The sequence below is a fragment of the Scatophagus argus genome, chromosome 9 (genome assembly GCF_020382885.2).
Source record: "Scatophagus argus isolate fScaArg1 chromosome 9, fScaArg1.pri, whole genome shotgun sequence".
Taxonomy (NCBI): Eukaryota; Metazoa; Chordata; class Actinopteri; family Scatophagidae; genus Scatophagus; species Scatophagus argus.
Window position 1 is genome coordinate 1,859,568 of NC_058501.1, and position 25,169 is coordinate 1,884,736.

General features: G+C 40.3%; 1 protein-coding gene across 3 annotated transcripts in view; it reads right to left on the reverse strand.

The window, feature by feature from the left end:
- The window catches only part of grik2 (glutamate receptor, ionotropic, kainate 2), a 229,747-nt gene that overhangs the window by 41,892 nt on the left and 162,686 nt on the right, over positions 1-25,169 (reverse strand). For all 3 annotated transcript variants that reach the window (XM_046398440.1, XM_046398442.1, XM_046398441.1), the window contains 3 exons: positions 24,430-24,653; positions 16,646-16,764; positions 11,525-11,742 (listed from right to left, as the gene is read on the reverse strand). In XM_046398440.1, the coding sequence (XP_046254396.1) occupies positions 11,525-11,742; positions 16,646-16,764; positions 24,430-24,653 (561 nt within the window). The remainder of the gene's footprint in view (positions 1-11,524; positions 11,743-16,645; positions 16,765-24,429; positions 24,654-25,169) is intronic.

Genomic DNA, 25,169 nt, shown 5'->3' on the forward strand with positions numbered 1-25,169 from the left:
CATTCTATTGCAAAATCTTGTTTCAATGGGTGACATAAAGGAGAAACCCACTTCTTCACCAAGGTATCTTCACTGCATTCCAGTGGACACAGGTATACTTTAATACACTGCAATGCACTGCAGAAAAAGAAGCTGCTCTGGCAAGAGGTGCAGTCCAGCATGGACATCACATTTAGGTGTCTACAATTAGGCCTACACAGAGGTCACACATGGAAGCAGGAATCATTATAAATGAAAAAAAAAATGTTCACATCAATACTGACGAAGTGACTTGATTTGAATTGAGCACCTTGAGCATCCCGTAGTATATAAATGCTAACAGAGAAGATTGAAAGAAAGTAGGGTTGTCCCCAAGATATTCTGTCAGGATGGAAAAACCTATAAAAACACTTAAAACGGACAGGATACTTACTAAGCACTGAGACCCAAACTAATCAAATAAACACAAATTACATTACTGAAGCTGATGTCAAATGTTGATATCAGTCTATCCATCACTTTGATCCAGAGCAAGTTACACTCACAAGTTTTGGCCAGCTTTACATTAAATTTCACACAACAGTCACGGCCCCTGGAGGATTCTTCTTATTGATTTTGGCTGCCTGTGCATTCTAGCACTACTTTGTGATCAGACCTTGACCAACTCCTAAGTGAATGACAAGTTGATTAAAAAACAAACAATCTATGAAGTTTTTTAGCAAATATCCATGCTCCCCAGGGAAAAATCTCTTTCCATTTTGTAATTTCAGCTTTCCACTACCCCGGGGCCAACATGTCAGTTATGCACTTTTCACTCCTGGAAAGGCTTTAACAACCAATTAAACAAAAACTGTCAGTGTATTGCTTGCGCTATGTAGCAACCTGTGTTGTGTGAGTTAATGGATAATAGAGTTTTGCTATAATTTTTGACCAGAGCCCTTTATTACTGAGTATAGTAAGCTAATTAATCTGCCAAAATCGAGTCCAATCTGCCTAATCATTTTTCCCTACATTACACAGCTGCACACAGCTGTTTAGCTCATAATGGACCGTTATTATATTTTAAAAAATACGGCCACTCTTCATTTCCAGAATAAACAAAAACAGGCAACAGCAGTTATTTAGAGACTCCTGATAAATCCAGCTGAAATGGAGGCCAACTAACAAATTTGTTTGTCTTTTAGATTGCATCTTGTCTCCCACCAACAGGCAAGAAGAAAAGATCAAGAAAAGATCAAGAAGATCTTATTGTCAAAGGACCCCTGTCAACACAGCCATGACATTTATGTTGATTTCTGCTTAAAAACCTATTGATTTTAGATTGATTGTAAAGGTGCCATAAATAAATAAATAAATAAATAAAAATTGATCATGAAAGCCATTTGTAGGCTACTACATCAATTGAGATCACATGATATGTGGCTGCTGAGATCTTAAGATTAACATACAGTTAGACTGTCATTCTTTTAAGTTTGAAGCAGCAGCACTCTGAACACACTACTTACACAAAGACAGTTGTGTCGTTTATAATAGCACTATAAATGGTGAAGTCAGCATTTACTCATTTACGTTTAAAGGTAATGAGATTGTATGTTTTTTTTAAAAAACTGCATTCCATTTAATTGCTGAGCGATAAATAAAAAAATTACTTGCCCCCTCCATGAACGGCCACCTTATTGTGGTGGAGGGCTTTTAACACCCTAATAACCATAGGAGTTATGTCGGTAGCTGTTTGCTCCCTGACAAATTGCAGTTCACAAAGACCATTATAAGAAAAACAAGGACAAGTTTATCCTGCCTGGAGCCAGGCCTGGACAAAGGGCCCATTGGAAAATACCTGGTGGCAGGGCCTTTACCCATGGGGCCTGGCTGGGCCCTGTCTAAAGCAGGGTCATGGGTCTATCCTTCAGTGGGCCTACCACTCGCAGGAGGAGTCAAAGGGATCTGGTGCTTTGTGGTGCAGTCCAATCCCCTGTTGTTGAAGCCAGCTGTTGGGACATGGAATGTCACCTCACTAGGGGGAAAGAGATAGAACTTGTGCATGACGTCAAGAGGTAATGGCTAGATATAGTCGGGCTCACCAGTATGTACAGCTTAGGCTCTGAAACCAAACTCCTCCTGGACTCTTTTCTGCAACTGTCTGGGTGACAGACGGAGAGCAGGTGTAGGGATACTTATAGCCCCCCAGCTCTCTGCCTGCATGTTGGAGTTCACCCTGATGAATGAAAAGGTTGCTTCCCTGTGCACCTGCGGACCTGTTCCTTGGGGAACAGGTCCTGACTGTTGTTTGTGCATATGCACTAAGTGACAGTTCAGAATACCAGTGCTTTTTGGAGTCCTTGGGATGGGTGTCTTACCTGGTACTCTCTTCTGCTGGGGGACTTCAACGCCCATGTGGGCAATGATAGTGTGACCTGGAGGGTTGTGACTGGGAGGAACAGCCTGCCTGATCTGAACCCTGAACTGCTGGTCACAGTTGGTCCATAACTCTGACTTACAGTGCTGATCTTCATCCTAGCCATTTCACACTTGGTTTCAGACCATCCTAGTGCAACCTGGAGGTCACTGTTTGATGATGGAAATCAGACCACATCATCCACAAAAAGCAGAGATGAAATCCTAAGGCCTACACCTAGAAATTCTGTTCTTCTGTCTCTTGTTCCCCTCATGAATAGAATCAGTGACAGCCCCAACAGTGTTCAACCCTAACTAGGAGTTGTTTGACTTACTGCCACTAATGTGAACGAGGCTCTCACTCTGACAATACAGAGACTGGATGGGGTGTAGCAACAGGCCATCCACCACATATTCTTCATTGTAAGCCTTTTCCAAGTCCACAAAACACGTGGATGGGTTGAGCTCCCATGACCTCCTGAGCACACTGATGAGGCTCATAGGACTACAGCACCCTGGTGTAGACTTTTCCAGGGAGGCTGATGAGTATGATCCTTCTATAGTTGGAACACACCCACTGGTCTCCCTTCTTGAAACGGAGGACCATTTGCCACTCCCAAGGCACTGTCCTTGATGACCATGCAATGTTGCAGAGGCATGTCAGCCATGACAGCCCTACCACATCCAGAGCCTTGAGCAACTCACAGTGGATCTCATCCACCCCTGGGGCACCGCTGCTGAGAAGCTGTTTAACTGCCTCAGCGACTTCTGCCCCAGTGATGGGAGAGCCCATCCCCGAGCACTCCGGCTCTGTTTCCTGCACGTGTCGATGGGTGGTGGGACATGAGTACAGTGAGATAAGAGGATCTTCGAAATATTCCTTCCACCGTCCAACTATATCCTCAGTCGAGGTCAGCAGCTCCCTATCTTCACTGTAAACAGTGTGAATGATGTGCTACTTTCCCTTTCTGAGTGACTGGACTGTTTGCATGAATTTCTTTGAGGCTGACTGAAAGTCTTTTTCCATGGTCCCACTGAACTTCTTCCACATCCACTTTCTTGCTTCCACAACTTCCCGAGCCACACATCGTTTGACTTGCTATTAGCTGTCAGCTGCCTCAGAGGTCCCTCAAGCCAACCATGCTCTCTAGGACCCCGTCTTCAGCTTGACAGTACCCTTCACCCCTGGTGTCCACCAGCGGGTTTGAAGATTGCTGCCGCAACTAGCACCAGCGACCTTTTGACCGTAGTTCCAAACAGCTGCTGCAGCAATGGCAGCATGTAGCATGGCCAACACAGATTCCATGTCCCCCACCACCCCTGGGATGCAGTCAAAGCTGTGCCTTAGGTGGGAGTTGAAGACCATTCTGACAGTCTTCAGCCAGACGTACCCAGCAAACCCTCACTGTCCATGTAGATCTGGGGAGGTGTTTTGGGCATGCCCATCCAGAGACATGACGGGGGGACTACATCTCTTGTATAGGAACACCTTGGTGCCCTCCTGGAAGATCTGGTGGAAGTGGCGAGGGAGAGGACAGTCTGGGTTTTCCTGCTGAGACCGTTGCCCCTGTGACCCAGACCCAAATAAGTGGTAAAAAATGAGACGAGACAAGACTTTTCCTCAGCTGGTTTGGAGCGAATACCAGGCTGTACGAAGTTGGATTTAATCCAGAGGTGGCAGACTATATACTATACATGACTGCAACAGAGCAGAGGAAGTAGACGTTAATCAGACAAAACAACTGCTGATAAACCTCAAAGAACTTCTGAAGACATGTTTTTGAATTTGACTGTTTTGATCTACCTTTTCAGATGCAATGCATCAAAATAAATAAAATAATTTCATGGAAACGCAGATACTGACAATGAATCTTTAAATTGAACTGAACACACCTACTCTAACCAACCAATTAATTTTTTTGTTGTTTCTTTCAGGTAGTACAAGTTGGATCATCTTCTGGCTATGTATTCTGGCCTTTTCTCAGTCGATTAAACAGTTTTAGCAGGTTTTTTTGTTAATAAAAAAGGATATAGTGGAAATTACTGATTTATGATTGTTTGAACTGTTTATTCTGGTGTGATGTTAGGTTGATGTGATTTTCAAAATTAATAACAAAAATGTTCTTTACAAATTGTCCTTATTACTTTGTATTTTATGCAGAAACCTTACAATTCTTAACACAAAGTTAAAGTGAATGTCTCATTCAGAGAGATCCCCTGTAGGCCCTGTCAGACAGCTATACCACCCTTTCACAGAAAGTTCAGCTTCTCCATTGAAAACAAGACATTAATTGTTGTATTTCCTATTTGGGGGTTTGGGTCAGTAAGTGCTGAAACATCACGTAACAGCTTACAGTAGCTATGTGCCTATTTTTGGCCCAACAGTGCAGAATCAACAAAATAATAAGTGAAACTAAAGCTGTACTCCAGAACCTCGGGGAACAGGAAACAAAAGTGCACAGTAATCATCCCAGTTCTATAAAATCAAATAGCAGACATAAAGAGGACATACTCATTAATATAATGATATTGTTAGAGATGGAAGTCTATATTTGCTTTATAATACTCATCAAGAACAGTGTAGTGCATGGTCCTCTGAGATTCACTCTTAACAGTTCCTTAAAGAGGAACTTTTTTAGATAATAAATGATATGTACAGTCACTTTATTGGGGTATAATGGCATGTGCTGAGGAGAGGGAGCCACTTTATTATTATTATTATTATTATTATTATAATTCAATCTGTTGGTTAAAGAGAACCCTGGCTTACTTTCATACCTCTGCACACCTGGTTAGTTCTGTAACTACTTCAATCATGCCATCAGAGAGGGGGTTTGTCTCATTTACACCATATTTCTAACCAAGCTTCTCAATGGGCTCTGTTTAAGCAATCTTAAGTCTATGGTGCAAGTGCATTTTAGCAAGTTAAATGGTGCATAATCCAGGGGCAAAGTAAGGTACAAGATACAAAAGGGTTGCATTTAAACCATTAATTAGTTAAAGTTTCCCCTATCTAGTCAGATTTTTAACCAGATCTTTGAGTTTTACTGCTTAAATGATATTTGCTGTCTGTGCCTCCTAAGTGCAGATTTGGGTGATAGACTACACTAGTGATACACCCAAGCTGCCTGGGTAGGTGACACTCAATACTTCAAGGTAAGACAGTGTTAAAGGATAATCACATTTTATTAATCACCTCTCCAGTAATAGATGTACATTTTCCTGCAGTCTTTCACTGCCAAAACACAATAGCAATCTTACACTTAAATATTTAGTGCAAAAAATTGCTAATATAAACTCCCAGGATCTGTTTATCTGCATGAGAAAAAATCCCATCTGCTTTACATTTCCAGTTTCTTGAGAGTAAAAAGGGGAGGAAGTGGCCTATTAAGCAGCATGTATTTCTGTGTGCAATTATGTCTCTGTAAATGTGTGAATTCCTGTAGATGTGACACACAGGAGTAGATGTCTTGTTTTACGAGCATTTTGACACATTTTGTAATACTAGCTTTTGGTATACAGTATGTAATGTGTGTGTGTGTGTGTGTGAGTGAGTGAGTGTTGCCTTGAATTGTCATTAAATACACAGACTCTGCTGGTCCTCGTCAAGACTCGGTGCTCACTGCTTGCCAAAGTGGTTTGCATATTTTTCAAAGGGCCCTAATCAAAAGAATCCAGAGAGCGGAGGGAAATGGCACACAGTTTTTGTCAGCACAAACAACAACTTTGCTTTTATAAAGCGTTATCTCATGCCAGATTTTACACGATCTATACACTGTTGACACTAAACAGAAGTGGCTATAAAAAGAAACCCAATTCTGCACTCATAGTCACATTTACAGCTTTCTCAGCTCGACCTACAAGAAAGTAACAGCAGCAGATCAGATACTACAATGTAGTGCAGAAAAAGACTCACATTGTTGAGTGTCGAAGAAAAGCTGAGGAGAGCAACATTATTGGTCATTTGGAGTGCAAGTGACGTCTTTCACATACAAGTGGTCAAAAGATCCATTGTTAATGTAGGAGCACTGGCTGTTGCCAGTTTCATGTTTGGTGAGACTGCCTAACTGCCTAAAAAATGTGCAAAGGAGGTGGAGCATAGGTGGCACTGAGAAGGCTACTCAAAGCCACAAAATAGTTTATCTTCATGGCCATAACATTAACCTATAAATTTTTACATTATCTAGGAGACAACTATATTCCTGTGTTGAATAACAAAGAGGATATCAAATAATACACTCTTCAGTTGAATGGTATTAAAAAAACTGACTTGGATTAAAAGCAGATTCATAGAAACTATAGCTGGAAAAAAAAAATCATCTACTTTTGTAAATATATGCAATATGCTGCTATTGTCTTGTGAATTTTATTCATGTGATCAGAAACATTTCCTCCATGAGTTGTTTCTGTCTTCCTCCCCTCTTCCACATCCTGTCTCTCCCTTCTCTCAGGTATCAAGAACATCATCGCAATAAGCTTTTTCTCTTTGATTTAATCACTATGCTGGAGGCGTTCCTCCAGTTCATCTTATGGCTAATGCACAACAATTCAGACTTGTACCACCTGGGGACATGGAGCTCTGTGCCATGGCTATGTAAAGGGCTACTGTCTCTGCCATCCCCCCATTTCACACACACAGTGAAAAACAGCACTGCCTTTAATAAGATGTGATTTTACTAGCTAACAAGCAAGATACAGCAGTGGTGTACGTTTGCTTTTTAAATTATTCAGTGTTATTCTAGCAGCAGTCCATAGGGTATGTCCCAGCAAGAAAGCCGAGTGACATGCTTCAATACTTCAGAGACGATTTCATGCAGACATTTACATAATTAGCCACCATTATACTTCTATTTTATTGCAGAATTCAGTAATTACTTAAATAGTAGGTATTTTGTTGTTTTTTTCTGGGTTTGAATTATGACTGTGATGTGTGCGTACATCATCTGTAACTGTGCTGCAATGAATCAGGACTGATGATAAGTCTCATCAAAACACTCCATCCATCATCACAACATTATGTTTAAACACCTCAGACAGGATGTGTGGACAGAATATGATTACTCAGTGGAGCACAAATGAATCAACATACTCATCCCAGGTTGTCAGATATCAATGCTTTGTCACTCCCTTGTGTGTGTCTGGAAGATATGCATTAAGTTCCTTTAAGCATCTGTGGGTGACATGTAAAGACACACAAGGTACTCTTTAACGCCTTAACACCTTAACACATTCTGACGCTGTTGTGTTTTGTCGGAAGTTACAATAAAACCTGGTGAATCTCATCATGACTCTAAAGGACACCTGGATGAGAAAATGCCAAAAGAGCAGCAGCTATGGACAAGAAGTTGGTCTAATACGTGTTCATTTACATATTCACCTTCATAATACTTTGCATTAGATGATTTTTACGACTCAACAGAGAAGTTGATCCTCATTCAATAGTGCATTTAAGGCTCTAAATTAAGTTATATTTACTTTCTAGTTTAAATCAGTGGTCAGAGGTACAGATTGTAAAGCCCTGTGAAGCACATTTTGATTTGTGTTAGTATAAAAGTAAAACTGACAGACTTGACATGACTTTCAAATATGATTTGCATGGATCTGGACACACATCTCAAATATCTGAGATCTGAGAGACAGCTGCTGGGGACAGAAGAGGAAAACGTGATCAAAACCATACAGTACTAATGAGAAGAAGTCATATTAGGGTGTGAGAAGATGGAGAGAAAAGAGAAAGAAGGAGATCTAACTTGTCTGTGAACAACTCTTCTCTAATAGAAGGAGTGAGCTTTAGTTCCAAAAGCTACCAAAAACTCCCAGGTGACATCATACCACATTTGGATATTGATGATGTCATCATGTATTTATTTGCTCACTGGTGAGTGGTGATGGTTGGAGTGAAGGACTGATCACTTAAGCCATATAACAGGTAGCTAGAGAACTCTTTAGCCAAGGACTCACAAGCTTACTATACGGACATTGTTTCAGTGCTGTGTTTTAGCCTACAGTCTAGTGTGTGACCCGTTAACTGAGCTAACTTAGGTAACATAACCTTAGCTATTAATGCAATAGACTGTTCGCTACATACATCTCAAAGGAACCAGTGCATAAGAAAATTAATTACAATCAAGCAAAACTGAACTAACTGGACACAAATAATTTAGACTAGTAGTATCTGACCTAAGGCTGTAAAGCAAATATCTTTAGAGGAAACTAATTTATAACCAAATAGGGTCCTTTTAAACTGTTGTTTTCATTAAGGTAGGTTAAAATGATACAGTGCAACTATCACCACAGCGGTTTTGTGATGATTTGGTGTGAGTACAGTGCCTATAAAGAGTATTCACCCCTTGGATGTTTTCTCCTTTTATTGCTTTTATAAATTGATTAAATAAATTTTAATTTTAAATATGAATCTAAATTTTATAAATGGAATATAATTTGGCTTTGTTGACAAAAATTTACAAAAAAACTCATTAATGTGAAAGTGAAAACAGATTTATACAAAGTAATGCCAATTAATTTAAATTATAAAATGTAAAATAAGTGACTGCACAAATATTCACCCCTTTTAAAGTGACTGACCTAATTCAGCAGAGGTCTAGTGAATTGGTGCCAGTAGTCTCACGATTAGTGAAATGGTGACCATCTGAGCGCAGTGAATGTGTCTCAAGTGACTGTAGTATAAAGACACCTGTGCGTGGAAGGTCCAGTCACTGGTTAATCAGTATTCCTTGATGAAGTTACACCATGAAGAAAAAAGAACACGCCATGCAACTAAGAGAAAAGTCAGAGGATGGATACAAAAAAATAAAAATCCAAGTCACTGAACATGGCTTGGAGATCAATTAAATCCATCATTAAGAAATCGAAGGAATATGGCATATGTGCAAATCTGCCTAGAGCAGGCTGTCCTCACAAACTGAGTGATCATGCAAGGAGGAAACTGATGAGGGAGGCCACCAAAACACCTATGACAACAAGTTAACAGCTTCAGCAGCTGAGATGGAAGAGACTCTGCATACAACATGTTGCCCAGGTTCTGCACCAGTCTAAGCTTTATGGGAAAAAGCCACTTCTGAAGAATGTTAAATCTCGACTAGAGTTTGCCCAAAGGCATGTGGGAGACCCCAAGGTCAACTGGAAGAAGGCTATTTTGTCTGAGGGGACCAAAATGAAGCATTCTGGCCATCAGACTAGAGTCTAGTTAGACCAACTTTCATAGTGTCACGAGACGCTATGTTTGGCTGACACCAAACACTGCACGTGACCATAAACACACCATCGCCACCATGAAGTAGGGAGGTTGCTCCTTGGCAACAAGTCCTAAAAGGCTTGTAAAAGTAGAAGGTAAAATGAATGCAGCAAAATATAGGGAGATCTTTGAGTACAGTCCGCAAGAGAACTACAATCTGGGAGAAGATTTATTTTCCAGCAAGACACTGACTCCACGCATGTAGTGAAAATTACACAGAAATGGTTCAAAGGCTACAAGGTGAAGGTTCTCAAGTGGCTGAGTCAAAGCCCAGACCTGCTCACCTGCTCAACTGTCTTGGTGTGTACAGAGGTGTTGTTTAGTCCAGTGTGGGGTGTTTGATGTACTAATTATCAGTACCTTTGGTTGGTTGGTTTTGTCCATGTTATGGTGGCACTGGACGGGGCTGAACGCAGAGCTGAATTGAGCAAAAAGAACTGAGATGGATGAGGGAGTATAGAAGACATGCCACAGCATTCTCTGTACCCTCATTTTGTGCTGTAGGCAAACTGGTGGGAGTCTGGCTGTGGTCTGAGGACAGCGGTTGGATTCTGAAGGGTGGATTTTTGGATATTGGTATCATGGTGGATGTTTCCACAGAGAGGGTACTGATGGAGTCCTCTAGAATTCTCAGAAGAGGTAGTGGAGAAAGAGAGAGTGCTCCATGGCATACAGCTTGAGTACTTTAATTGGAATGTCATCTGCCCCTTCACAATAAGCTAAGGATGATAAGTTTTTATTTTGTGCGTGTGTGTTTACATTTCTGAACTTCTGCTCTTTATATCTGAGTTTAGCCTACATATTCTCAGTCTTATAGTCTGTTGGTTGTTTTAAGAAAAGTTGCATTTCAGCATTGAAATGCTTTTCTCTAAGGTTGTGCTTAAGGTTGTGCTTAATACAGGATCCATACAGGGGTTTAGAAGTTAAGGAGTGGATGTCTCTTAAAGTTCTTGTGGGTGTGATGATGGTAATGCAGAACTAAGTGTATCCAGTGATAACAAAAATGCTTTAATACAGATCATATTGATAAATGTCCAAGTTTATTGATGACAGTGAGCCCTGTAGTTGTGTAATGGATCCTCCAACGTTTGAGTGGCTTGTGGATTTCTGTTGTGATAGGTTTCAGTTGAGGCTTGTAGTGTGGGAGCAGGAAAACAACACTGTCATCTGCAAAATCCAATTCAGGACATACCCAAGCACTAAGTGCATCTGTATGGCTCCATAACACAAGTCCCAAATACTGTCTTTGGTTTTGTGAGAATGTCTACATACAGGTGAGAAGAGAACGGAAGACTCAGGAGACAGAAAGGGCATAATGATAGGTACAGCATCTATATGGATGGCATAAAGACTTTACTGTTGGTCTTCATGTTATTACACCACACATAAATATAAACCCTACCACCCCTTTTCCTACCTCAGTGCATGGCTCTATCAGTCCATTAGATGGTAAAACAATCAAGACTGACCTTGCAGTTTTGGATGGTCTTGTTGAACCAGGTTTTAGTCATTTCAGTGATATATGAAGGCTCTCTACATTCACAATCAAAATGACAGCAAGAGGGAGTCTGGACACTTCCACAATCTGGCAAATTCTCATCCATGTCTGGATCTTTTTCTTTGTCAGAAAGGCAAATGCTGGCTTCATATTGCAGAGGATATAAGACCGTAGTTGTATAATCATTTCATTCAGTCTGAATGAAATGGATGTATAGTCTATCCAATCCTTTTAGCTTTTATCTAGTGGTAATTTTAGTGCCCCATAAAAGATTTTTAAGAAAAACACCCAGTGTGGGATGTTTGATGTACTGCTCTAAGCCTTGAAAAGAGGGTGCTTATGCCTTGACATACCAATATTGAGTACCTGTGTCGGTTTAACAGTATCCTGCTACCAACCTTGAAGAAAGTCATGGTGGAGCCATCTTCCACTACCCCGTATTCTATCTTCGTCTGCTTGGCCAGATCATCAGCAGAGTCGATGGGTGACTCCATCCTCTCCACGGTGAGGAAGGCAGCCAGGTTTGCCGTGTAGGAGGAGATGATGATGAGTGTGAAAAACCACCAGATTCCTCCTACAATTCTGGTGGAGAGGGCTTTCGGCATGAGCTCAGATCCTGAACGAGAGGAGCAGAGGAGGAGGTGAGGCCTGGTACAGGACTAGGCTGGAGAGGGGGCAGCACCCAGGCCAGGCTAGACCTCTGCATCTGCTGCCTGGATCACACACTGAGATACAGACATACAGAATGGGGAGAGTGGGCAGCCTTTTGATTGGACCTGGTTATTTGTATTTAGTCTTACACTAGTGATGTGAATCAGACCCTCTCTACATATAAGAGTAGACTTAAACTTAGGGCTGGCCCTAATTATTCTGTTATAGGCTTAGACTGCTGGGGGATCTCTTGAGATGGACTGAGCTTCTCCCTCCTCCTCTCCCTCTCCTTCTGCACACAATTGTGTCCCATTAATGCATATCAGTAACTCAACTTCTTCCCTGGAGTCCTTGTACTTTCTCGTCTCTCAGGCTCCTATGGATCGTGGTCGGACCTCATGCTGTGGTCCTGCTTGAAACCTACTGTGATTACAACTGTTAAGTCATAATTCATTTTAATTCTATTTCTACTCTGTACAGCTACTACCATTATTATTGTTATTACCATTGTTATCATAATCACCAAAGTACCTTCTGTATACTTCATCATTATCATTATCTAATATTGTAGTATTATTGCTGTTGCTACGCATCTCAGTTTGTGTGCTCTTTCTCTCACGCCCCATTCCCTCCTCCCTCCTCCCTCCTCCCTCTCTCTTTTGTTGTGAAATGGTACTATATAAATAAACTGAATTGAATTGAATTGACTTTATGTGTGCTCTGGACAGTTTGACTGTGTGTCTTGGTTCTTCTCAAGGTATTTTTAACATAATTTTCATATATATATATATATATATATATATATATATATATATATATATATATATATATACTTTAATATTTGTGCCTTCTGTCTTACTTAAAAAAACATCTTTTGAGGAGCAATTTATTGTCATGATCACAGGTTTTCATTTGTCATGTTTGATTGGTTGCCAAGCTTCAAAGACCTTACTTATTTGAGTTAGCTGGAGGGCAGAAAGAGGAAGAGAGTGCTGGAGTAGACATATGGGAGCATGAGTGGGGTGCTGAATGCAAAGAGCAACATTTCATTGAGAGCGTGATGGACAATGAAGGCTAACTCATTCCTGAAGTAGTATGGTTTAGTTTGTCTGCATCTGTTTATTAAGCTAAATTAACTGAAACAGATTGTGAGCTCAGTCTGCAATTGTTAATACAAGAAGAGGTAGAACCTATTTTCATTCCAGTTTTATGCAGAATGTATGCAGAGGATGAAGGGGCATGTTTGCTTTGTTAGAGTGGGAGTGATGGAGGGAGTTTTGTTGTCCGGGGTGAAAGAAGGTGGGCCTGGGTTATATCAGAATCATTCTACTCAAGCAGCTTAAGCAATTGAAAGCAGGGATTTTGCACATTCACTCTAAGGGAAAGCTGATAAAGAGTCAGAGAGATAGGAGGTTAAGAACTCTGCTCCACTCCCTTTGTGAGACTCAATCTGCACTCTCACTTTTCATCAAACTTTCTCTCTTTCTCACGGTCCCCTGAGTGAGCTGTCTAGTAGAAGGAGCATGCAGGGAAAGACGTGACAGCCAAACACTACTTGAGCCCACTGCTATTGATACTGAAAGGAAAAGGGAATGACAGACTTGGGGGGGGGGGGGGGGGGGGGCACACCTCCCAGGGTTCCTTCACCCAGGAGAACAAGCTTTCAGGATATTATCTCATTAGTAAACTTCCCTGTAATGTACCTGTAAGGTGTTTGTTGTTAACATGTCTACAGGCTCAAAAAACAGACCTGAATGTGGGTCAGTTTTATGTTTTCATGCACTTTTAGTGTAGAACACATGAAATATGTTGATAATAAACAGTTTTTAAACTGAGAACACATGCAAACCTATACGTTATCACCCACTGCATAGAGTCTAATAAAACATATAGTTTCTGCTAAACTGCCAGCATACCATTAGCACAGTATCACCTATTGTAGAGTATCTTTTGTTAATATCCGTTTTATTATCACTGGATCTCAGTACCACATTCCAAGCAGTCAGCTGAGAAGATGTAGAACTGTGTGGGACCTCTTGTCACACCTAACTTTTATTTTATTTGATTTACTTTGCGTTTATTGGTATTTACATATGTGAGTGAATAAAAATGTGTGATTCCCCAAGGATATATCATCTTCTCTTGACTTACCCAAACCCTAACTTGGATGATAACGGTGCAAACCTAAAAAAGTAAGCAGCTGTTAACGCCGACATCCATAAACTATACTTTTATTGTAATTTTTATTTACACATATTTTTAATTTTTATTAAGTAAAATTCTGGGCTGTTAATTCATTCCTCCAATTATTTTGCTATTTTTAGATTTATAACCTTTTTTATTCCTTTTAATCTTTTTTCATTTTATTGATACATGTCTTTATGTATTACCTCGTGTTTCTTTTAAATTTTGTTTGAATCTGATTTATGTCTAATATAACCCTTGAATTGCTTTTTTCTGTTTCGCCCCCTAAAAAATGTAACAGGCATTAATTGAGTATTAATGAAAGGCTTAGAAATAACTGTGAACTTTAAGCACAGAGGGGTTCCCTCGATACCAGTTTGACGGAGGGCCCCCAAAACACGAAGGCTGACCCTTCTACTAGCAATGAAACAATGACTTTGTTTTGATAGCTTACAAAGTGTTAAAATAAAATTTTTCTGTTAAACTTTTTCCTATTAGCCTCAAGCCATCCACACTGTCAGACATGGTACAACTCTGGTATCAAAGTAACCGACCAGGACCATCCCCAGCTATGCACTTTGCCCATTCATCAAGTCACAGCCAAGACCAAAAATCAAGGTAGCAGGCAAGACTACAAACACATTTCCATCAGCCCTGTTAGCAGTGGCTTCTGGTTGTTGACTAACAGATGCAGGTTTTAAACGTGGAACATGTTACCAGCTTCAGGCTTCTTACCCTGTTCCACCTCAGAAACCAGAACAGAAAAGAGGGGTGACCCACTCAGAGAAGCGAGTTGACCTAAACAGAGCCTGGTTGGGGCTGACTGTCATGTACCCAAGGTAACGTCATGACCAAACAGCACATCCCACAATTTTCTGGGGGGCAGGACAAGCTGCCGGGCAGGGGAGCCTCTCTACAGTGCAGTCCAGCACGGCGCCATGCAGACACTGTATGTTGTCCACTCTAATCCAACAGCTTTCTGTCCCTCAGCCACATCTTCTCAACTGGTCAACTTTGCAGATTTCATCTGCTCGGTGTTGCAAGAATAAACTACTTCTGCTCTACCCTGCATCTAGTAGCTGAAATACTTGACGTTTATATAGCTTTTGATCATTTAAATTCCCTGTTAGTTATAAACACTGAACATGTTTTATGCTTAATTGAATGTGTTTTTTTTTCAGTTATCATATTTTGGTCTCAAATTTTCAAAAAAATATTTGTATCTTTGGTGTCAAATGAAAGGAATAGATAATTTGGAGACATTAGTAAACATGCAGTATAAGTAAGCATGCAACCAGCCAACAATAGATATGTTACCAGCTACTGAATCCTTATAAAGTCTGATATGTCTGTGGACTTAAAGGATGACTTCAAACAAAAGACACATTTTCTCCAAGTGATATCTAGTCATGCATACTCTTGCTTTGCAAGATGCAAGCTGCAAGATACCTGTTGTTGAGATTTCACCCTTCACCCAAACACAATGAAAAGAGTTTTTTTTTTTTTTTTTAATCTAAACTTGAACTTAAACCAAACAGCCAAATAGTTAGAATTTTATCAACAGCTTAATATAATGCTAAAATACAGCCCCTATTTAGAACATATATAATATATGGATTGAATTAGAGTAACTTGATTTAATTTTTTGCTTTCATATTGGACAAATTCTGAAATTGAAACACATGAAATTACCTCTTGGGAAATTCACAAAAGAATCAGACTGCATACATTAAACCAGATGTTTATCCAAACAAAGCATTTCATTGGTATTAATTCAGCTGTATCTAAATTCTAACATTAAGAATTTCTGATTAATTGTATTTATTAGATTAATATATTCTTAAAATAAAGCAAACACCAGCAAAGGAAATTCCTTTCTCCTCTGTTGTATTGGGTGGAGGCAGAACTGGCTCACACAGATATTCAAAACCGAATATAAAACCAAAACCATCTGCATGATTAGATACCACTTGAGGTAAGGCAGTGTTATTTATTTAAATAAATATATATTTTTATTTGGATGAACTAACTCTTCAAAACAGCTTTGGCTATAGCAGCTATTTTTTTTTCTGTGCTCCACTACATTGTTCAGATTCAATGATATATCAACAAATATAAATCATGCTGTCCAAGCCTTAAATCATCACCACTTGTTGTAAATACAGTGCACTGTCAATCTGATTTGGAAGAAATGCAACGTATGCAACAAATCTCCCATTATGACATGCATTGTAAAGACCACAACACTATAAAGGAGATAACATTCCATTTCTGTTGTTCTTTTTTTTTTTCAGTCTAAAGATGCCAGCTAGTTGAGAAGATATGGCACTGGTCTGGCAGAAAGAAACAAACCCAAACATTCTCATTCATCCATCTCAGTTTTTCTGGGTGGGTGCACTTACCTGTTCAGGTGGCTGTGAAAAAGGTGGAGAGGGGAAAGGACGAGGAAGGGGAGGAGTTGGGAAGCATGAAGAAGGGGAACATGCAGGAGCACTGTCCTGATTCACTGATCACATCACTCAAATCCCATTCAGTCCATCCTGCTGAACCTTACTAGTGAAGCATCTAGCATCATGCACAGAGGCCCCCATGCATGGTCATGGGCCTGGTCAAAGAGCAAAGTTGACCCCCAGCAAAAAAGTGGGACTTGTGCCAGAAAAAGGGGGGCAGGCAGAGGCGTCTACCTTGCTGCATGAGAGCTCCAACTCCGAACCAGAAACTATTTAGCAGGGTGAAATTGTTTTCCACTACATCCGAGTCAGGGTTGCAAGGGTGAGGGTTATACCACTCGTAGGGACTAAACCTGTGACAATTAACAGAGAACACACACACACACACATATATATTTATGTTAACTGCAGCTGCATAAAAACACAAGAGGAAACAATAAAAGTGACCAAGAGCAGTTGTCCTACCTGGGGAGACGGGAGAGAAAACAAAGGTTAGTTAGTCATTTCTACAGCTGAAACATTTCATGCCTGAGAACACTTCTCAAATCAATAAGCATTGCTGTGTATTCATGAAAATACTTCAAGATGATATGCTGTTTAATTAGACCAGTAAATTAAGAGTTTATTACATGAATTACTGTTAAGATGTTGATTTGGCTGTCTTTTGTGAATAGTGTATGACTCAATATAAAGCCTCAAAAAAGACTGCTCATCTGAACCTTTGTGTGTTTTTAAATTCTAATAACATACAAGTGGGCTAGAATTCACACCACTCATATTCCAAAAGTGACTCCTCACGTAGGAGTGCTCATATCAAAGGCAATTCCCTCAGTAATTTAATCGATGGGGTCTGAAAATAACTCCATTGTCTGCCGAGAAAAGAACTAATAATCCTTATAATCTTGGAGGAGCATTAATATTCAGTAGATCAAACGGTTCATTCCCATCATGCCCACGCCGGGCCCGGCACTCCTCCTCGCTCGACGCACTACTCCAGCAGAGAGATTTCTCATTTATTCATATTAAATAAAAGTGACATTACATTAGTAAAGGTTGATTGGTCTACAATTAAGCACCCTGACCTGATTTGGTTTGTGCTGAAGTAGAGGGGGAACCAGGGCCTTATCTTGACTCAAGCTGTTTAACAGACACAAGGGTTTGACTAATCAAATTGCAATGCATAATGTAGACTTGTCTCAGTGCGGGTCTTTTTTACTGTGGTGGAAGTCAAAAATGATAATCTCTGGTAGATGTAACATCTGCATGAACAGTAATGCAGATAGAGCTGCACCGCCACGTATCAAGACATTGACATTGTCCTCTGGGAAAAAATACAGTAGTAGTTGGTTGATGACTGCAATACGCTTCTCTATATGAAGATGTATGGCTGTATTGATAAAATGACATCATCATAACTGTACTTTGTCATTGACTAATGGGCTTTGTCATTATAATGTGATTAGTGGTGGCGTTCCTTTTCACCCCTACAACACTGAGGAGGATATTGCGCAGTGTAGCTCAAGGACCTCTGAATGTCCCCCTTATTTCTGGTTTTAGAGAATCCTTGGCCTTAAATCAATCCGTCTGCTCACTCAATTTGCCCCAGATTTGCTTGCTTGTCAATTTGTAATGGAAAATTGAGTTCAACTGAGCTGCAACCTTGCTGTGGCATATGCGACTGTGTGACCCAGTCACTTGCGCAGAGGTCTCAGAGTGTATTTCCTCCAATCACGTTGTGAAAAGCCAATTACTACTTGCCATGAACATGGATGAGTGAAGTTGTTAGCTCCGTGCTAGATAATGGGAGTGGCTGTCTGGAGTGCAGCTGCAGGTAGTTGGGTCAGGGAATGCTAAACCAATGCCGTTTACAGGAGACAACACAGCTTAGCTGCTTGGCCTGTTGGCTGTCATTTTGATCCAATTACACTGCCCTTACATTATATCAGGTCATCTGCGCTGCAGTGGGAGAAACTTTGAGCAAGGTCAGAGCAGATAAGAGCAGAAAACTGAGGAATTCACCAGCAGCACAGAAACAATGTGAGGCTTTTATCTTTCTACTGGGGCAGGGTCATCCCGCGAAAAACTCCAGCGATGATATGCACGATAACGCCAAAGTCGGTGGAGATGAGTCAGCAGTCAGAGCGGTCCTGTATCTCCGTCAAGGACAAGTGACATGTCTACACACGACTTTTTGATCAAGTCAGTATATCTTTACATTTCTGCTTGCCATTTTCCAAAAGATGTTGTGGTGCTTTAGATTTTTTCACACTTTTATTTCCAGCATGTTCAACTATTGTATGTTTTTTTTTTTTCACAGGTCACACTAAAAAGCTCACTCAGAATGTGTACTGGCTTCCAGTGTGTTGTATAATAGTATTTAAATTACTGCTGCTTGTAAAGTAAAAAAGAGGAATGTGTAGATGTTTATCTTTCTAGGATTTATTTTTCTGTAAATCTCATTTTACTTTTAATTCAGTTTGTATATTTTCTTTATATACTGATTTCCATATTGTAGGGAAAAGATGGAAATGTCAGGCAGAACACATTCAAAAGATAAAATATTATATTCAACAATAATGAAAAGTGCAGTCTTAATAATTTGTCGTACGTTGACTTCACATCAGCAACACGCTTTAAGGTTCCACCACTGTGTACAACAGTCAGGTTTGTCAGCTCTGCTCTGCAGCTTTCTACCAGACAGGAATTTATTTTTGGAATGTAATTTTTTGGCACAGTATGTCATTTCTTTTACAAACCCCCTTTCTGATGAACTCTGACTCATTACCACACGTCACGTAAACGTCACGGACACCCTCCCCTGATAACTTCATGGGATTCAACAGGGAATTTCAAGCAGGTGATGAGGACTGTGCCTTTAATATGAGCACATACTTAAACAAAGGCTTTTTGAGAACTGAGGACAGAAAGGTAACACACAGATTTTTGCACAAATAGAAATATTACTCTTCTAGACGTCAATATCATGAGGCATAATTAACTGGAGAACGAAGAGGAATATTCAGCACAAACATTCTGATCGATCACTTTTAGCGTGGTCTCTGCTTCCTGTTCATCATAAGGGAATTAGCTTGATGTGTTGGATGTGGGGGGTTTCATTCACCACTGTATAACAAGGTGATAATGTGCAGGCTTTCGCAGAGGTGTGATGTACAATACTATTTTTTTTTCCCCAGCTGTTTCATCACCTGCACCAGAAGCAGCAGCAGTGCTATTGATGTCATTAGAGGGAACATAAAAGCAGCAACAACCAGTAACATTAACATCAGTAAGTGAAGATATTAGAGCACCACAGCAGAGTAATCATGTGCTTTTAGCTGTGTGCCCATGTGGTATAGGCCTAAATAAAGAGAAGCTGCTCTAATGCTAACACTGTGTACATCGGTCCTGGTATTCTATCTCTGTCAGTCCCTCACTCATACTCAGTCAGTCACGCAGTACAGCACAAACACAAGCATACATAGATAAAATGTGTAATGTGTACACACATATATAAACAGTATATAAATGCACAGTGGAACTAAACCTTGTAGTATTCGGTCTTGCTTGTCAAATGTAACTTCTAGATAGTTTGGTCTCACAAATGTTTGTGAAATGAGTGTAATTTCTTTAACATACAAATGACTTATATGAACAGAATGTAATAGAAATACGTTTCTGAACCACGAAGGTGAATGAATCTGAATGAAATCCGGCTGTATAGGATAATTAGACATTGTCAAAGAAAATCAATAGCATGGGCTGTTTTATACAAATACCTAAAAGCTATATATTTGCATTTACGTGGGAGGCAGCAACATTTTACGTCTCAGTGATGTATCGCGTTTTCAGGCAGGCAGGGTGATAAGTGACACAGCAGCATTCTGAGAAAGTTATTAATAATTTACAGAATATCTTAACTAAATATTGCGTGCCAAAATCCACTTTCCACTTTCTCTTCTCCATTCTTTCTGTGTCTCAAACACACACGTATGATTTGTGTGTGAGAATGAGAGAGAGAGAGAAAAAAAAAGAAAATTCATGTCTTTAATGAAGGGTTACTTATGCTGCTATTCTATGAGAAAGAACACTGTTTGGAGTAATTCATCTGTTTATTTAGTCTTGATCTTCCCACTGCTGTGGGTAGATGAGAAATAGAAAAAAGAAAGAGCAAAAGAGTGTTCTGCTGCTCCCAACAGCAGGATCAGCACCTCTGAGAGGGTTGTGGCAGTCTTATCTCAGTCCTGAAAATGATGTTAAACTGCATAACATTAGTGATAGCTGATTAGCGCATATTTTTACAGGTAGGTTGGTGGAGGTTGGCTTTCAAAAATGGTCAAGTGGGTGCTGCTATCAAACAAACCCTGACCCATGTATCACTATTATGTCTGTTTAGATTGTGACTCGTGTGTCAGCAGCAGAGAGAGAAGAAATCCGATGTTATTCAGGGCCAAAAAAGCCCGTAAGCGTCGGACAGAGTGACACATTGCCAACTTAAGTGAAGCTCTCATTTTAAATGCAAACCGTGATCTTTTCTCTGTGCTTTACCAATTATCTAATTAACTTTCAAACCCTAACCTTATTCTTGAGCCTAAAACTAAGCTCCAAACGTTTATCATAGTGGTGACACATAAAAAAATGCATTATTACATATTTGTAAGGGTTTGCTTATTCCTGTTATATAGGTGGAATAAGCAGACGTTACATACCTGTGAAGAAAATCTTATATGCTAGTATACAAAGTTTTCACATTTAGCTTATTCCATAGTGACTTTATTAAAGAATCAACACACTCCCTGACCCCTTGAGGTATTTAGACATGTGACAGCTTTTTCTACGGAGGTTTTGAGGTAACTGTCTCTGAATTTTCATAGATTTATTTTCAGTACAAAGTAGTAAAAGTAGGGACTACTTCTTTTGTAGAAGGTAGTTTTGGTGAAAACTGTTGGCATCTAGTTCTGTGAATTATTTAGATTGGATTAATTGGTAAGAAATGTACCTGAGGAATTTCTGTAGTGAAAAACTAAATTCGCTTGCAATGTATTTGAGTGAAGGTACAAATCTCAGAAACGAATAACCAAAACTATTTGAGGGAGGAAAGTGAGAAGAACTTTTGACATGTGCACCACTACTAATCCCTTTTCACAGTCTTCAGAATTCCAATTATAACAACCTGTCATGTTTGTCCTTTGCAATTTATGATGTTTACTGCATGTATGTTTCTCTCTCTCTCTCTCTTTCATCCTCTCTGTCCTGTCTACCTCTTCTTCCTCCCCTTCACCCAGCCGACTATCAGCAGGATGGTTCTCCCTTGTGAGTCGGGTCCTGCTCAAGGTTTCTTCCTGTTAAAAGGGAGTTTTTCCTTGCCACTGTCTGCTTGTTTGGGGGTTCAGGCTCTGGGTTTCTGTAAAGCATCTAGAGACAGTTCTGATTGTATAAGGTGCTATATAAATAAATAAATTGAACTGAATTTAAATTGTCTACCAGTTCATCGTGAACATGCAAAAATGTTCTTGTAACAAAATTATGGCATGGTGCAGAGAAGTAATCTCTACATACTCTGTTCACAACACATAGTTTTTGCTTTTTATACTTCTCATTTCATGAAATTTTCGTGAGACTGTCATGTGCTACACTCTAAAGCAAAGTCATGCAACTGTAGCCCAGCATGCATCTGTGTATACAGGAAAAAAGAAGGAATAAAGTGAGGGGAAAATTTTTACACTTACCCAAAAGCGTACTTATTGTGATATTAAATACAGATAGGTGCATATTCTGAGCCAACTTAGATGACAGTTGCCGCTTTTATTCTCTGTATGATCATATTGCCAGTAACATCGGAAAAAACACGTGTGCGTTAACAGTAAAACTGTCAGGTCACGGCTGCAAGAAAGCCAATGCCTCCCGAAAGTTTTAGAGTTAACATGTACCTTTCTTTCCCTTTTTTTCTTCACCATGCTTCAAACGGTAGCCACAAGCAGCAGCCACTCGAACATGTGAGCAAAGCCTTCAAAAAATTTTGGCCTAGTTTCATCATCTGAAAGGATTTGTCGGAGCGAAGACACTAAAGGGAAGACAATCAGTACAAATAAGCGCGTTGTATCATTTCACCAGCAAAAGGATTCGTGATGACAGCTGCATCACCAAACTTAACTGCGGATGTGAGATGGACACCACCAGTGCAAAGAAGTTAAAACTCTTACAAAAGCAAGAGGAATTTTTTTTTTTCTGATTTATAGAATGTTCTTATCTAAAGCACATTATCATAAATTCCTGCATTTTGATCATAACTTTCTATTTTATATCAGAACAATGCTCAACTCATACTTTCCTGACACTCCATCCACTGCATCCAGCAAATCAAGACATCCCCTATGTACCGTACGATTTCGCTTTTCATCAGCACACCATTAGCGCAAGTCCAAAGGGGTTCTACAGCTTTCAGAAATGCCCACCACGATCACGTTAAGAGCAATGTATTTAATCTTTGCAGCAGTCTGTCCTTGGGTTTAGTTTATTTGAAGAAGTGCAATGCCTTTTGAACTTGGGTGGTACAGATTAACTGCAGTGAAAGACCTGAAATTGCAGGTCATGTCCCCACTTATAAGGGAACTTTGGTGCAGACGTGAGAAAGTAACTACAGAAAATAACAAGTGTAAGCATTTGTCTGTGGGGGGGAAAAAAAGGCCACATCTTTATGGAATTTTAGCTATTATGAACACCAGTGACAGTTAGAGTAGTCAGAACAAATAGAGCTGATGAGTTTGCCTTCCAAAGCAAAGGCTACAAGGAGCCTCCACTTTTCAGACAACATGAGGTGACAGCTCAAAATTTTAGTCAACCATCTGCTTGTAAGTCCATATGACTTATGTCTTCTAGTAATTGGAGACCGAACCAAAATAAGCAGAAAAAAAGGGAAAGACTATATCTCGGAGTTGTCAGTGTGTCTGAGGCAAGGTGAAGGAAACGAGAGAAAAGAAAAGACAGTATGAACTCTGAGACACTGGGAACAGTGAGGGAAAGGTGGGAAAGGGGCAGCAGTGTTCACATCGAGCTCAACGCATCCCACACACGCACTTACACGCCTTTCTGCCACTCTCTCTTGGACACATACACACAACACTCAAAAAGCTGATAGACTACAGCTTCTCTGTCTAAGGACTGTGTTACTGTATATGGCTGTATCTCCTGTGCTTTCATTTACTGATACCAATGTGAGTAGAAGCAGGCCTGGAGTAACCTAGCAGCCTTGCAAAGTGAAAAAAAGCTACATTCCCAGGGCATCAAACACCATTTTTTCACATCCCTTGGCATATCATACAGAAGCAGAAGGTACCCCTTAGTGTCCGTATGATGTCAGCAACTCCAGTGTAAACATCTGGGTCAATATGTGATGATCAGAGCAACTGCTCCACCTGACATGATCTACAGAGCAACAAAGTCCCAAAAGGGGTGGAGAAGGTTGTGGGTTGAGTTGTGGGTCTCTCTCACACACACACACCACTTTTACCCAGGAGACCAGGGCCTGTCTCCTGTGTGAAACCTAACCAAGCAAATTATTGTGGCTAAACTAATGTTTGATGTTAACCATGTGTTACAAACTCATAACCATGTGTTGTGCTCCTGTATGAGATGCTGAGGAGTCTGAGAAAGTGCTGGTGGTATTTGACAACCTGGAATGAGAATGTGTTGAGGTATTCTACAAGAAAAAAAAAATCATTCTGTATAAATGTCTTACGGTGGAAAAGACAAATATTCATGTGATGTTTCGTAGTTTAACTGCTTTAAAGACATTACCCAGCAATGAACTTGAGTCTGAGCTTTGATACAAGACCACTGATTAGTGTCAGCATTGTCACTAAGTGGTAAGCTCATACTATGTGCAAGTCCGTGTGCTCAGGATGCAGATCCTATAATTACAGAGATTAGGCTGTTGTTAGTCAGGTGGGCGAGGCTGAGCGATGGCAGCTAAGCATGTGTCTGACTGTGTGAGGCTGTGATCACTGGAAGTGGCATGTTACCTGGCTATGACAAACAGCACACAACTGACACCCAAGTAAGCCAGCAGAATATACATCCAGATATCGGGCGAGAGGGGGTTGAGGAAGGAGAAGACCCCAGGGTTGGTCCCGTTGGGCTTGCGGTACAGTATACTTATACCCAGCGTCATGAAGGGCTTGGAGAAGTCGATAACCTTCTCGCGCACATATGTGATGGCGAGGGGAGCCACTGCCAGATCAGCTCTCTGTCAACAACAAACATAAAAGGGAAGAGAGATAGGCCATAAGTCACAGGCACAGGAAGCATTTAGAGGCCATCAAATTAAGAAAACAGAGTCTTTACACACTACAGAGTTTGTCCTAAGGCACTTAGCAAGAAATTTAAAGCCCTCTTTCTCTTACCACCCATCAAATATACTCCCACTACTAAACTCACCTGTCTCTGGAACCTAAATCAAATCATTCATTTATTTTCTTCACCTACTTTCTCCTTTCGTTAGGATGGTCGGGAGCTATAGCCCATCATCGTTCCATACTTAATATGATGTACTGGGAGGTGCAGAAGCATATAGGATAAGATGTGATTTCTTTGGAAGACTAACACAAACAGAGCAGTCATCTTTATACCAGTAATTCACTACTTTACGTTTACGTTACTACTTTTGTAAGTCATGTCTGTTGATCACACCATCCAACCATGCAACGCTGCACAGCATGGCTGGTGTGTAAACTCCCATTGACAAAGTGACAGCCAAAAACAC